The following is a 15,045-nucleotide window of genomic DNA, read 5'->3' on the forward strand; positions in this document are numbered from 1 at the left end:
TGGGTTCCTGCTTAAAATATATTTTTTTTTAACAAACGGATCCTGCGTTTTTGGCTTTTCAGAAAAAAATTTCTGACGCACAAAAAACGCAACTTGCGTTTTATTTGTTCGAAAAAAAAGCCTGCAAAACTAAAAAAACGCAAGCTGCGTTTTATTATTTCAAAAAATAAATATAACGTACTGCCCTCATAAAACGCAAGTTGCGTTTGAGCTCAATCAAAATTTAAAAAAAATTTGAAAACCATTAAAACAATAAAACGCAAGCTGCGTTTATCTAAATTGCTGAACAAAAAAAAAGGAAAAAAAAATAAAGATAAAACGTAGCTTACGTTTTTTCTCTGACACCATACCAGTATAATTTCTTTCCACTCTTCCATTTCATTGAACATCACGTTACTTGTTTCCATATTGGAAAAAATCAGCCTTTATTATAAGATGAATTATGTTCACATTTTTTATTTAGATGTTCAGATTTTGAATCTTTGGTCATCTAGACAGTGATACCTTTAGAATATCTATTATCCTCTAAACTAATTTTTGCAAGGCAATATTCTTTCCTATAATCCGGATGTACAAGCAGATTCAGTGATAGGATGATTTTAGTCTGGTACGACGTCAAAGGTTTATGATTCTCGTAGTGGTTACTTGTGGCTTAGTAAGAAGAAGTTTGATTGGGAGGACCAGGAGAATTGACTTTGGTTTTGGCGTTAGTTTGTTCTGAAAAAACATAAATTCTTAGCCTGATTTTGTCTTAAGGAGGCTCTGTCTACTGCTGCTTTTTGTTTCAAGAGGGGCATCTCACCAACGGACAGCTGTCCACAATATTTTTCTGATCAGGAATCAGTTGTTCATTGTATTTGGAATTGTCTAAAAGCTCAACTAATTTAGCAGGCTTTGAAAATTTTGTATCAACATCTGAATTTTTTTTTTTAGCTTATCAACATCTGAATTTAATGAATTGATTCTTGCTTCATAGCAAAAAGTGCCTTTTTAGATTCTTTTCTAGTCTATGATGGATTTGGCATTCCAGGAATAATGAGATTTTTTATCCACACGAGTCTTGACCTCTGAATAAGGTGACTAGTAGTATGGCTTTGGTTTTGGAAAAGGAGTTTCAGAATATTTTTGAGTTGTAACGAGTTTTTATTCCCTCTATTATTAGTGGCTCATAGATTCCTCCTTTGGTGGGTACTTTTAAGATTAATTGTGATGCAAGTTATCCTGGTATTAATGATCGTGTTAGTTTTGCCTGTGTTAGCATAGATTGAAATAGAAGTTAGCAACGCGACTGTTTGGGAACAATTGAGAGTCGTAATATTCTTTAAAGAGAGTTGTTTGTTATTTGGAGAAGATATTTTTTAGTTTAAAATTTAGGACAAAGAGATATTATTTATGAAACAGATTATGTGAATGTCTTTACTCTTGTTAATAATTTTCAGAATAATTCTAGTTATATTGATTTTTTTGTACTGAAAATCTGGAACATTATATTTTAGAAATAACGTATTAATCTTTGATTGATCTTAAAAGATGTCAATAAAATAGCAAATATCATGGTAAAAATGATGATAAGGACTGATACTTATCAAGTGAAGTTCGTTGCCTTAAAAAAATTTTTAAAGTAACACTTAGTGAGATTGTCTTGCTTCTTAAGTAATTTTTTATTTTTTATTTTCTCTTATTCGTTGTTACTTTTCAATAAAAAAAAAAAAAACTCTATATTGATTACAAAGAGATAATTTATCTTCCATTAGCCAATAGCCATGCTATGGTAATATAAGGGGAAAAGACAGAAGTAGAACTTGTAAACCTCGCAATGCAATGATATGATGAGATAACTATGTTAGTTTATTGGAGAAATAATTTCTTTCCTTCCTTTTTTTTTTTTATAGGATGTTAAATCAAAGCATTAGTAAATAGAATTACTGAAACATATTTTAAACACTCGAAGACAAAATAAAATCAAATAATTTAAAATTTTAAAAATTTTCAAAAAAATATATATATATATTATCCAATAAATAATTTAAATACAAAATTAAAGATAGAGCTGTCAAAATTTAAGTTGATATGCGTTTTTAAAGAGCCAAATAATATCAACTTATTCTGGTTCAATAAATGTATTGGTCTTCCCCCTCCCCCTCTTATAATTTGTTTAAAAACTTTACTTAAGAATAAATACTAGATAATTTTAATATTTCACGTAGATATTTATACACAAGTTTCATAATTTACTTGTGCATTTCACATATACAAAACTAACTAACATCTAAGAGTGTAATTAACAAATTACAATAATTACAAGAATAATGTAAATATAACTCATTAACTTCCATTGGGGATTTGGATTGTTAAAGTAGCTAGTATAATCATTTTCTAATTTAGTATGTCTACTATTGCTAATAGAGTTAATTACCAATTATGTCCCCGAAATTATAAAACGCTAACAATAATAACTCTAATATTTGTTAAAGACAATTATATTCTTAAAAATTCTAAAAATGCAACAAATCTGCCCAACCGTGAAGTGAGCTCTTCTCCGTTAAACGGAGCTTGGTAATGTGACAAACAGAATTTCAACGTGGCATCCTCATAAGGTCTTCTGTCCCATTTCTCCTTTATATGGAATGTGAGAGAATGTTTTACCCCATTCATCACAAACATAAATCTTAACTACTATCATGTATGGTGGAAGCAGAGGCATGTCCAATAATAATTGAAGGACACAGTCAGTGGAAAATAGTAACTTTGAAGGGCTCGATGAACACGGGAGCAAGCCATATGACGGGACATGCTTCTGCCGTCTTCAGGTGGTGGCGTTGAAGTCGAAGACGAGGAGAAACCCAGGGAGATGATTTTTCAGGTGTCCTCTGTGGAAGGTATGTATGAATTTTCTGGTGAATCTGTCCCCATTCCCTATTGAGAGTTGAGCTTGATGAATGGCTTTTGTGCTGGGCAGACGAAGAACACTGGGTGTCGTTATTTTTAGTGGATGGACGAAACCAACGAGAAATCTGTTGGGCTGGAGGAAATCTCGAATAATGGAACACTAGTATGCAATAAATGTGGAGTCTTGAAAGGGAGATTTACCAGTCTTGAGACAGAGACCATACACAGAGATGGAAAGATGATGAGGGAGCACATGAAGAGAGTTGAATTGTTTCTATGCATCATTCTGTGTGGAATTGTACTGAGTTTGATTTTGAGTGTGATTTGTTTGGTTAGATAGGAGAAGGGATGCATGGAGGACAGTTTATAATAATGGATGTTATGTGTTATTGTCTTGTGGAATTTATGTTGATATTATTGTAGCTATTTTTGTTGCTTGTTAATGAATTAGATTTGTGTGTTACACTCAATTGAATACTGATAAGAACATGAATGGAGTGAATACAAATAAATAAAAATGGGCAACTCATATATGTTAACTAATTTGAGATGGGTTTAAGAAATGAAACACTGCCAAAGGAACACGAATAATACCAAAATATTTGGTTTGCATAACATTTAGCATTAACACATATTGTTCCAACCAAAATACTGAATACTCGCTAATTAGTCTTAATATCAAACACCAAAAGACTTAAATTGTGCAGCAAATGCCAATAACCATGAATGCTAATATCAACATATAACTAAAAAAGTAGAAAAAGTATTACAACTAAACTTCAACTTATAACCCAAAAGAAGAACTAATCAAAGATCCAAGTCTCCTTCAACCAGACTGATTTGGCATGAACTTAGAGAACCTAGAAGTTGTTGCTTTACTAGCTCCATTCATGGTTTCATTTGACACCACTGGAGTCCTTGTGGTGTTTGCAACTCCTAAACCAGGGATAACAGTTGAAGTAGGTCCAATGGACCGTATTTGTGGGGGGCCTAAATGGTGGGTTGGGCCTTGGAGTGGCTGTTGGACTTGGAGCTATGGGCCTTGTAGTGGCTGCTGGACTTGGAACTGTGGGCCTTGGAGTGGCTGCTGGACTTGGAGCTGATGGGGGCCTCATAATAGGCATCTTTACCCTGATTCCTTCCCTTCTAGAAGAAGCAGCAGCGGCAGCAGCAGTATTGGAAGGAGTTTTAGGAGTTGATGTAGCACCTTTCCTAAATCTGGTTGCTCTCCTCCCAAGGTTGGTACTAGGAGCTCTCCTTCCAGCAGACTGACTTGTTGAACCAGATATGTTGAGATTGGCCTACAAAAAAATAACTATAAGTTCCACTTGTCAAGTTACTACCTCAGTATTGATTGATATATGTACTACCTCTTCATCAGCTTCAGAATGTGGGTGGCCTTGTGTGAGCTCCTCTTCAACTGCATCCATGGTCTTCTCCCAAAACCTCTCCTGCTCTGAGTCTGACATGTCCTCTAAATTCATATGTGGCAAATTTTCTTGAGTTGCTGGAGGTGCTTGCTGTGCGTTTGCATCTTTCTTAGATGCCACATGGGTCTTCTTATCAGGACAGGTTTTGGAGTTGTGCCCAACCTACGAAGACAACATCATTCCAACCATCAATATATGACAATACTCAACAGCAAGATTGATAGAACAAGTTAGATTTTTTTTTTTTTTACCTTTTTGCAATATTTACAACTTGTTTTACCATAACTCCTCTTAAGTTTGTACTGGCTACCACTCTGGCTCTCTGATTCATGTCGAGCTCTTTTTTTGTAGGTCTTCCTATTGGCCTCTTATAAGGTGGAGGAAGACATGGCAGTCCCTCTGTATCAGCCCAATACTCCTGACTAGGGAATGCGTTGATATGAAATTAGTAAGTTCTGTTATATGTCTCCATAGTCAGCCAATGGTGAGCATAATCTTCTGGCCTTTAATTTTTTCTTTGAATTGCAGCAACTCCATGACAGCACGGCAGGCCTGTCAGTTGCCACTTTCTACAGGTGCAAGTCCTTTCTTGAGTGTTGACCCGAAGTGTGCGACCATGCCTACTTACTTCAAACACATTGTGGTCATCATCTCCCACCCACTGAGCTTCCCAATAATTTTCTTCCTTCTTTTCTTTCTCCAATCTGCTCGTCTGGATAAGAGCCAACTTGCCCGTGTAGGCCATTAGTGCATCTTTGTGAAATGTCATAGTTTTCGTCAAGTAATATCTAATATCCTCCAGCATGGTAATGATGCTCTTGCCTCTTAGTCCTACCATTGGTGCATTAAGTGATTCCGCATTATTATTTGTTATGTTATCTACTTTTGGCCAGGTAGAGAATCTTGACCTTGACCAAGTTTCTTGCTCATATGCAGACAAGTATTTCCAGGCAGATGTATTAATCCTCTTTATTGCAGTCATACCTTCATTAAATTCCTGATCAGTCAACGCTCTTGCACATTGAAACAGCAATTGTTTAAGTTCCAGATCTTTCCAACGCTTGTTGAAATTCCTCCACATATGCATAGTACAAAACATGTGATTAACCCCTGGCATAACTTCTTGCAGAGCAGGAATTAGGCCCTGTCATTAAGTAAGTTAGACATTATATACCATAGCTTGAGTAATTAGTTGAATAAAGTAATTGAATACACAGATTGAAAACTAACCTTCTGCTTATCTGACATGAAGTGCCAATCAAATTGCCGATGGTCCCCGATATCTGCCAACAAATATTCAAGGAATTCTTTCCAGTTTTTTTTTTTTGTTTCTGCATTAACTACTCCATATGCAACTGGGAATAGATGATTGTTGGCATCTTGAGCAACGGCAGTCAGCAGCTACCCTCCAAAATAACCCTTTAAAAATACTCCATCAAGATATATGAAAGACCTACATCCTTGCTTGAATCCCCTTTTGCAGGCATCTAGACAGATGTAAAGACTTCTAAACTTAGGCAACCCTTCCGGTTGTGGGGTTGTGCCCATATGGCAACTGGATCCTGGGTTGGCCTTACGGAGCTCATTCAAATAAGTCCTCAACATCAAATACTGTTCCCTTTCTGTGCCCTCAATGACATCCTTAGCCTTTTTCATTGCCCTAAACATCATCCTCTCTCCAACACATATATCGAACTCCACCTTGAACATATCTCTAGCCTCTTTCTGGGACAAATTGGGACAGATCCTAATCTTGCTAATCAACTCCTCAAAAACCCATTTACAAGTGACTGACCTACTTCTATTACTCCTAGGACATGTGTGCTCATCAACCAGTATTTTTATTTGGTAACTAGGTGGCTGGTTTCTCCTTGCACATTAAACCTCCCATGGACATGTTTCGTTGTAACAGATGACCCTGCACCTATGTGGTTCAACCTTCAGAAAAAATGCCTCTCTGCCCATTTGAATACTGTACTTCCGGACTACATCCTTAAACTGCTGCATCGTCCCAAATTCCATACCTAACTCCAGTCTAATTTTGCCAAACTTTGTATCAGGATTGTGCTGAGAGAATACTGGATTTTCATCCTCAGAATCAGAACCAGGCAGGGTCTGCAACTCCTCAGACTGGTACTGATATTCAGTTGGCCCAGCATCAGGGTCATTTTGGTTAGAAACAACCACTCTTGGAGCCTGATTCTCCTCCCTGGGAGGCAGGATCTTCTGACCTGATGGAGGAGGTCTTGGATGATGCCTCCGACCTTGTGACGCATTCATATGATTAGGTAAGTGTATAACAAACAACTTTTGGCAATTAAAATAGAATGCCAACAGTAAGCAATTTTCATCCTAGGCTCTACAATTCATTAACAATACAATTGTGAATAATTTCATGTTTTAAGCTACAAAAATATACAACACATGTACTAACCTGGTTGTTCGTCACCATTGTTCTGTGCATCAGGTTGCGCTCTACCAGATGGTTGGGGCCTTCCATGTTTCTTCCTGCGCTTTCTTCCCCGGCCATCAGCTTCCTGACACTGAGATTGCCCCTATTCGCCTTCAACATGTGTCTCATGGTTATTTCCTAAATTGGGTTCCTCATTTTCAACAGTTACAGCGTGACTTTCAATGGGTACGTTATCAATACCTACGTCATCTTTCTCCAATTGATCATTCCCCCTTTACTCAACACTGATTCACCCTCCTGTTGCTGTTGCTCCTCATACTGTGGGGGATCATCTTGATGAGTTTCTTGAATTTCTGAAATAGTTCCATCTACTACTATATCATCTGGTCCTCCATGTTCATCATGCTGTGGGAGATCCTGGTCATGATTTTGCTGGTCTTCTGAAGGAGGTCCCTCAACTTCATCAACTAACTCTGGATCGGCGTCAACAGGATGCTCAAAATACAAGTGGACCCTGTTTTCATTCTTCAGTACAGCATCACACAATTTAACCACATCGGCATCCCTTCTCAGCACCAGTAGCCCGTTAGCTAAATCCATCTCCGACTCCAACCAATAAACTTCATTATACCTAGTATAACCTAAATCCAGAAACAAACCCTCAACAAGGAACAGATTACATGTATCAACATGCACCATGTTTATGACACTCACTAAACCATCGTTATACCTCACCACACCATCCACATCCTTCTCTAACCAACCCCGATGGTGATATACAAACGTGATATGAGTTGCCATCTAACAAAAAACATCAAATAAGTAACAATCAGATAAATCAACACATCAAGACAACCATCAAAAAAAATTTTCACTTCATCACAAACAATATGCAAACCCCAACGAACTGATAACAAGAAGAACGGAAACAATGAATGCTTACTGAAACCTTCGTTGTTCAATGGAGATTTCTTCACCTAGTATCAATGACAAACGTGAAATTCCATGTGATGTTAACAATTTCAAGACGCGAATGCAGAGATACACAAGACGAAGAGAAACATAGACCAACACTAAGAAACTCTTCAGTTTCCCGCATCCTAAATGGTCATAGTTAAACGGAGTGTTTCATTTAAGGTTAGCCTGGTCATTTACTAGGAATTGAACAATTAAGGTTTCATGAATTAAGGGTAAACATGAAACGGGACGGAAAGCCTTACGAGGATGCCACGTTGAAATTTCGTATACCACATCACCAAGCTCCATTTAACGGAGAAGGGCTCACTTCACGGTTGGACAGATCTGTTGCGTTTTTAGAATTTTCAAAGGTATAATTGTCTTTAACAAATATTAGGATTATTATTGTCAGCGTTTTACAATTTCAGAGGCATAATTAATAATTTACTCATTGCTAATATAAATTATGTGTTTATTGTTTTTTTAACTGTTTATAAACTAAAAGGTAGTCAACGAATTAATTTTTATTTGTTCGACTCGAATAATCTACTTAATTTATAAATTATCCGAGTCAAGTCAAAACGATCTACTCTTAAATTAGTCATATTTTTATTGGATAAATTTATCTATTTTCCTTTGCAAGATATAATTTGTTTTAATAACTCTAATTAAATTAAATTCAAATTATATTATTATTGGAATTTTGCATCTTGTTAAAGTTATCTACGGTCAAAAAATTTATTCAATAAACATATTACAAAAATATTAAAAACTAAAAATATTTTGCTTTTCAATAAAGACACAGGTTAGGGAAATTTTTTTTTTTATTATCGTTGTTATTATGATTTTTTTTTATTTGTTTTATGAAAATGATTGAGTAGCTATTATGGCTCTTCTCCTCTCAAATAGTGTGTGTGTGTAATTATGAAATGGTTTTGTATGTCGTAACTCGTTTCTTCGTACCATCGCCACCACCAACAAAAAACTTACCCTTAACAATCAATCCCATTCTCTCTGTCCCTTTCTTCTTAATTCTCTCTCTTTTCCCCTTCTCTGCTTTCTCCTTCTTCTTCTTTCTACTTCTAGGGTTTCGCTCTTCATTCTTCATCCTCGGCCTTCTCTACACCCTCTTTCAATATTCGTCAAAGGTGACATTTTTCGATCTTCTTTCTCTTTCTTTCCTCATTTTCCAACACCCCGTTTACTCAATTTTCTTCCTTTTCCCCTTCCCTTTCGTTATCTTTTCCTTCTTCCTTTTACTTTTACTTTTAATTCATTTTTGCAAATTATACCTTTTTTCTGTTATTTTTGACGGATTTTGACACCCATTTGCTTGAATTCCACGCCCCATTACTCAATTTCTTTGATTTTATCAGGTTTTGCTTCCTTGTAAGTTATTCAATCATTTCTTCGTTTTTGGTGATAGTATGAAATGATTCTCCTGATTAGTGCGAATTTCTCAGCCAGTTGTTGTTCCCCATTTCTGTGTTATATGTCTCAGGATTAAGGAGAGTAAAAGTTTCCCTTTTTCTTGGTTGAGGTTGTGAATTTCATGTTAATTTTTGTGGCAAGCTTTCATGAGCAGAAACAAATTAGACCCAGAAGAAATAGTCCGGGAAATAAGTTTTGTCATTGTCGTTATTTTTCTCCCTTGAATAATATAATTATTTGGATGTTTTTCTGATTCATTCTGAAGTTAACAATGCTGACTGTTGAGAATTGTCCTTTGTGTGCCATTTCAGTTTTTCAGGTTTGAAAATTGAAAGGATAGCTTGTTGACTTCTTGTTGGTTCACTCGCTTGTGCACCTCCTATCTTGTCCATGATGGAGTACTCTGTGGATTTTCTCAGTTACCTTGATTTGGACACTTCCCTCAAGATACTGATGTGTCTCGATGATCCCACTGACCTTGTTCGCGTGAGCTGTGTCTCACGGTCTTGGAGACACTATGGTGAGTTATACATGTTCAAAGTGTGCTTTTTGTTCTTCAATTGATGCCTCAATTTCATGAGAAGTGGAAAGTTAGTTGCTTGAGAGATATATATAATACATCTATGAAATTCACATTATTTTTTTTGGCATTTGATTGTTTGTCATCCCAAATTATGATATCTGCTCTGTTATATTTGTTCTAGAAGTGTCCAACCTAATATTGATTCCTAACCTTTGCACTTTTGAAGCTACATTGACCTATTCTGATAGAAATATTTTTGGAAACTTGTATCTTCTCCATTTCCTTTTCTTGTAATTTAGTTTTCCACATTTTGGAAAGACATTCCACAAGTATATATACAAACACTAAATGGTATTTTGGAGAATGATGGAGTTTAGTTTCCTGCTGCTAAATCAATCTCATCCTTGTGTATCTATTTTCTTCCCCCTTATTGTAAAGATTACATCATTTTTGGATTATGTTTATAATTTACATCATTACTTCATTTTTAGGTCATGGATAGTAATTTTGAAAGAGAGGCCAAACTACAGCTATACAAACACTTATTTGTTTATATATTATTGCCTTTGATCTAGTATTGCTTAATTTTTGAAATGGTGCAGGAATTTTGTGTAAGCACTTAACATGGTTTCCTTTCAACTTGAAAAGAGGTTAACTTAGAAGATTAATTATGACAAGAATAAAGTAGATATATACTAGTGATATGCTCTTTGTTGGGCACAAGTTCTTACTGGAATCTTTGTCAACATAGAGTGAAGTGCTGGGATCCCCTTTCTTATGAACCCCTTAGAGATATACTCACTTTCCTTTTAGGCTCCTTTAAGTTATTTGGGTTAACGATAACGATATTATAAATATCTTGAAGGACTGAAGTAAAATTTACACCTCCAGCTGTAACTGCTTGGACTAAAATTTGCTTGCACTTGCTGCATACTTTGTTTAATTTAGGAGGATATTTATTCATTGTTTTAGCTATCAGTCCTTTGTTATGTTAATGTTATATGAAAGGTATTTAATTGAATTTCTTGATTCATCATTAAAGAGCATTATTGTCACATTTGAGATTCTCATTGTCAATGGATAAAATTCATTTAAATATTCAATGCACTGGTTAATTAACCACTTATATTATTATTTGCAGTTATTGAAAATGGTCTCTGTAAGCAGCTATGCATGAGAATGTTTCCTCAATTATCTAGATTTGAGCGTGTTGTTGAACTGAATCAACATGGAGCGAAGGATCATGCAGAGGTTGGATCTAGCAGCTCTATGGAATGGCTAGCTCTAGAGAGAGAACATAGAGTCTATGCCTACTTAGCTAGAGCTTCAACAGAATACGTTGGCACGAACTGCATTGCTAGGACAATTGGTGCATCTAGCACTGATAATTTCCCTCAAGAGAGCATTGATAACACTTTAGAGCCGCGAGACAACATCTCTGGGAGATATTCATATTGGTCAAGTAGTGGACAAAGTAATCCTGGGGTGCCTGAGACACTGACATATGAGTTGCTCTCTCAAATTTGTGTCATTTCCGAAATTAATATACAGCCTTTCCAAGGTTGGCGCTCCTTGAAGTTTTCAAAACTATGTGTTTGGTCCATTTACTTAATTTCAATGTGCCCCTTTACTCACAAGATTATTTATGATTTCGCAGCTCACTTTCAGATAGGTTCACCTATATATTCGGCAAAATCTGTTCGATTTAAAATGGGTCATTGTAAATCATCGTTGGATGCTTCAACTGATGATAACTTCGTATGGACCTACACATCACCTGTGTTTCCAATGAGTCAGGTATGTAACTTCAGTTCTTGAATCTTAGCTAGTTTCCATATAAAGTAAATTGGACAATGAGATTATGTGTGTAAGACTCTAAGACTAAGAATCATTTGATTCGGGATTTGCCCTGAGGATAACTGTTAATGTCATTGAGCAATGAGCATAAGTTTCTCAAGGCTGAGTGAGTTCCAGCTAGAGCTGCTATGTGATTTCCCCCTACCAAAACAATCATAACTTTGTACTTGTAGCCCTTTTCGTAGGTTGTGGACCTTGTGTGACACCTCATTCGTCTTTCTGCAAATGAGCTTGCTAAGTGCTGTCAGCGTTCAACTTTAGTTCTGATGGACTTCTAAATCATATTAGTCTTGTGTAACGTGTCATATAAATAATCTTCTATGAACTGTTAGATGCACAGTTACGGAAGTGTACTTTAGAAAGAATTGAGTGGGAGAAAAGTGGGTTAGCCACAGGAAGAGCTAGCCTAGTTGCTTTTCACCCCCTCTTTTTCCCTAGTTACTATTCCTTTCCCAGTTTTCTTAAGATTTTAATACTAACTTTCTATAATTGAATTCTAATAGAAGTTTTAGCACATGCCCTTATTCATAACAGTTTCTCTTTCTTGTGAACAGGAAAACCGGTTACAGAAGTTCAAGCTTCCGGAACCTGTGCTTTGTATTGGTGGTATCTTGCAGATTGAGCTTTTGGGAAGGGTACAGAGGCAAGAAATGGATGGTCTACTATATATTTGGTGCGATCCTTAAACTATTACATTTTCTCTTTTATCTCTTCGATATCTACTGTTGCACATTTGACTTCCTAGTGGAACATTTTTTACTCCGAAGTTGGAATTATCATAATCATAGCATATGCATACTTAATGCTATTCTTGTTATATACTCTCTCTGTTTTGAAAGAAGTGTCGCGCGTTTTGGGTTCATTGAAAAGTTAACGAGTCCAGATAAGCTAGATACTTTAACTTTTCAATGAACCTAATAAGTGAAAGCGACACTTATTTTAAAACGAGGGAGTAGCAACTAGCATAACCGTTAAATAGTTTTTATGGTTGTGTAAACTTCCTAACTTGAAGTAAACAATGTGATTGCAGTGTTTCTTATGTTCAAGTTGTGGGGTGCTCGTTATCTCCAGCATTCAATGTTGAAATACTGGATCCCTCTGGAAGGTTCTTGTTGAAAAGCGACCACCTGGCTAGGGGTCAAACCCTGATGGCGTTTGAGAATGAGCCAGCGGGAATGTACGACAACTTCATGGTGAGGGGACTGCGAGATTTCCCACAGATTGTGACTATACTGCGCGGACATATGGGAGGGGTGGTTGTGGAAGATGATTGGGATGGAGATGAATATGAAGTTGATGACATTGAAGAAGAATATGCACTTTGATCCTCCTTGGAACAAATACTCCTATTCTTTCTTCTTCTTCTTCTTCTTTTGTGTCTAACAATCCCCTGCCATAACAAATAAGGAGATGTGCAAAGAATCATATTATAGGTGAAGATTGAAGAATGATTATGGTGGCATGGAAAACCCCTTTTTATTTTCCACTGTTTCCCTTTTGTGTAATATTTTATGCTCTGACTTGAGAAGCTACAGGTTTATGTCTTTGCTTAAACTAATTTTATTACAGAATTTTCTTTGTAGATATAGTGGTGGGAGTGGTACAAGTTTATAGTACTTCTCTCTGGTTTAAAAATCTTTCCAAATCTTATGAAAGTCAATGTTACATTAGTTGATCAAATCCAAAGACGAGTTTGATGGAACAAAATCTGTATTGCCTTTTAAAAGTGAAAAAACACTTCTTCTGAAGAGATTGATAAAAAGAAAAAAGTGATGATCTTATCATTATTAACTTTACAACTTCCATTTTAAATTTACGGTTTTGCTACATATTTAAGTATATTTGTTAATAACTAAGTTGGTTCAAATCCAATATAAAAAACTCACAAGTATGTGAGTCACACTTTTTCTTTGTGGTTTTTTTTATTGTTGTTCTTTTATTTTTGGTAGTGTTGTTGCTTTTTTATCTTTTCTTCCCCTTCTTTCTAGTAATTTTGTTGCATTATGTATTTCTTCTTCGTCTTTGTTTATTTATTTATTTATTTTTATCTTGTTTTTATTCTTGTTGAGAGGATAAAATAAGAAGAATTATAAGAAAGTGAAACCTAAAGTAGAAGATGAACAAGAAAAGATGATAACGATGATGATAATGAAAAAGAGGAGGAGGAATTTTGAGTTATGCAGAATTTATCAGAAAGTTGCATTGAAACTTTTTAACTGTTACACAAGAAGTTTCTTAATTTTGACACTGAAATTTTTTAACCGTGGCACAGGTTCTTGTTAAGAGGGTGAAACAAGAATTATAAGAATTTGAAACAAGAAGATAATGATGATGATGAAAAATGAGGAGAAGAGGAAGGAGAGTTTTGAATTGTGTAAAATTTATTAGAAATTTTTTTAACTGTGACATAGGTTCTTATTAGGAGGGTGAAACATGAATTATAAGAATGCGAAAGAAGAAGAAATGCCGAATTTATCAGAAAAATAGCATTGAAATTTTTAATTCTTATATAAAAAATTTCTTAATTTTGACACATAAATTTCTTAACCATGACATAAAAATTTTGTAACCATGTTATTTCTAACTAAATGATGTACTTTTCTTATCATTGACCTAATTGGGTAATATTGAGTTCATATATACGAAGTTTAGCTATTTCTGTGTCATTTATAACAAATTGATATATTTTTTTGTTTTAAAATATGTTTGAATGTATTTTGTTGGTTGAGTAAGTTAAGGTTTTGGATTTGTGATTCTTTAAAGATTTTTTGTGTCATTTTCTATATTATTTCTAACTAAATGATGTGTTTTGTTATCACTGAATTGATTGTATGGTATTAAACTAATATACAAGAGATTTAGTCATTTTTTGTGCCATTTGTAATAATTAGATGTTTTCTTTTGAATCTAAAATACATTTAAATATATTTGATGTGTCATTCACCAAAAATTCTGGTGTCATTCATAAAAAATTTTCGTATCATTTACAATTAAATGATGTATTTTTGTTATCATTATATTAATTATGTGATATTTAATTAAGAAGAAGAAGATGCTAATGATGATGATGAGACTTTTTTATACAAATAAATATATAAAAATGATTATTTTTCTAAATACGCACGAAGAAAAATGGTCACCAAAATGCGTAGAACTATTGTGGTTTACGAAATGGAAATGCACACGAATTCTCTCGTGCTGCCGCGATATAGGTAATAGACGGCTGACACTTTTGTGCACGTAAAATGGAGCTGTTGGTCATTTTTCACCTGGCGAATAGTAATATTAACAGTGGTGAATAATAATAATAATAATAATAATAATAATAATAATAATAATAATAATAATAATAATAATATTATGGGTAATCATATTTTTGCACATTTAATTAAAAAGGTCAATATATTTTGTAGTGATATTTTATTTTATTATAATTTAAATATTATTATTATTATTATTATTATTATTATTATTATTATTATTATTATTTATCATTATCCATTTTATATGTGCCAAATGAGAAATGACTAATGACTCTATTTTAC

General features: G+C 34.7%; 1 protein-coding gene across 2 annotated transcripts; it reads left to right on the plus strand.

Moving 5' to 3' along the window:
- Positions 1-8,515: 8,515 nt before the first annotated feature.
- Positions 8,516-13,207, plus strand: LOC112744023 (F-box protein At4g00755). Of its 2 annotated transcripts, none has more exons than XM_072214862.1 (6): positions 8,516-9,078; positions 9,191-9,640; positions 10,785-11,204; positions 11,301-11,440; positions 12,055-12,173; positions 12,531-13,207. In XM_072214862.1, the coding sequence occupies exons 2-6, from the start codon at positions 9,511-9,513 to the stop codon at positions 12,823-12,825; spliced, it is 1,104 nt and encodes a 367-aa protein (XP_072070963.1). In that variant the 5' UTR covers positions 8,516-9,078; positions 9,191-9,510; the 3' UTR covers positions 12,826-13,207. The 2 variants fall into 2 exon arrangements, with proteins under 2 accessions (XP_072070963.1, XP_025649268.1); XM_025793483.3 differs by having other exon boundaries at positions 8,516-8,837; positions 9,432-9,640.
- Positions 13,208-15,045: the final 1,838 nt, after the last annotated feature.

The sequence above is a fragment of the Arachis hypogaea genome, chromosome 14 (genome assembly GCF_003086295.3).
Source record: "Arachis hypogaea cultivar Tifrunner chromosome 14, arahy.Tifrunner.gnm2.J5K5, whole genome shotgun sequence".
Taxonomy (NCBI): domain Eukaryota; kingdom Viridiplantae; phylum Streptophyta; class Magnoliopsida; order Fabales; family Fabaceae; genus Arachis; species Arachis hypogaea.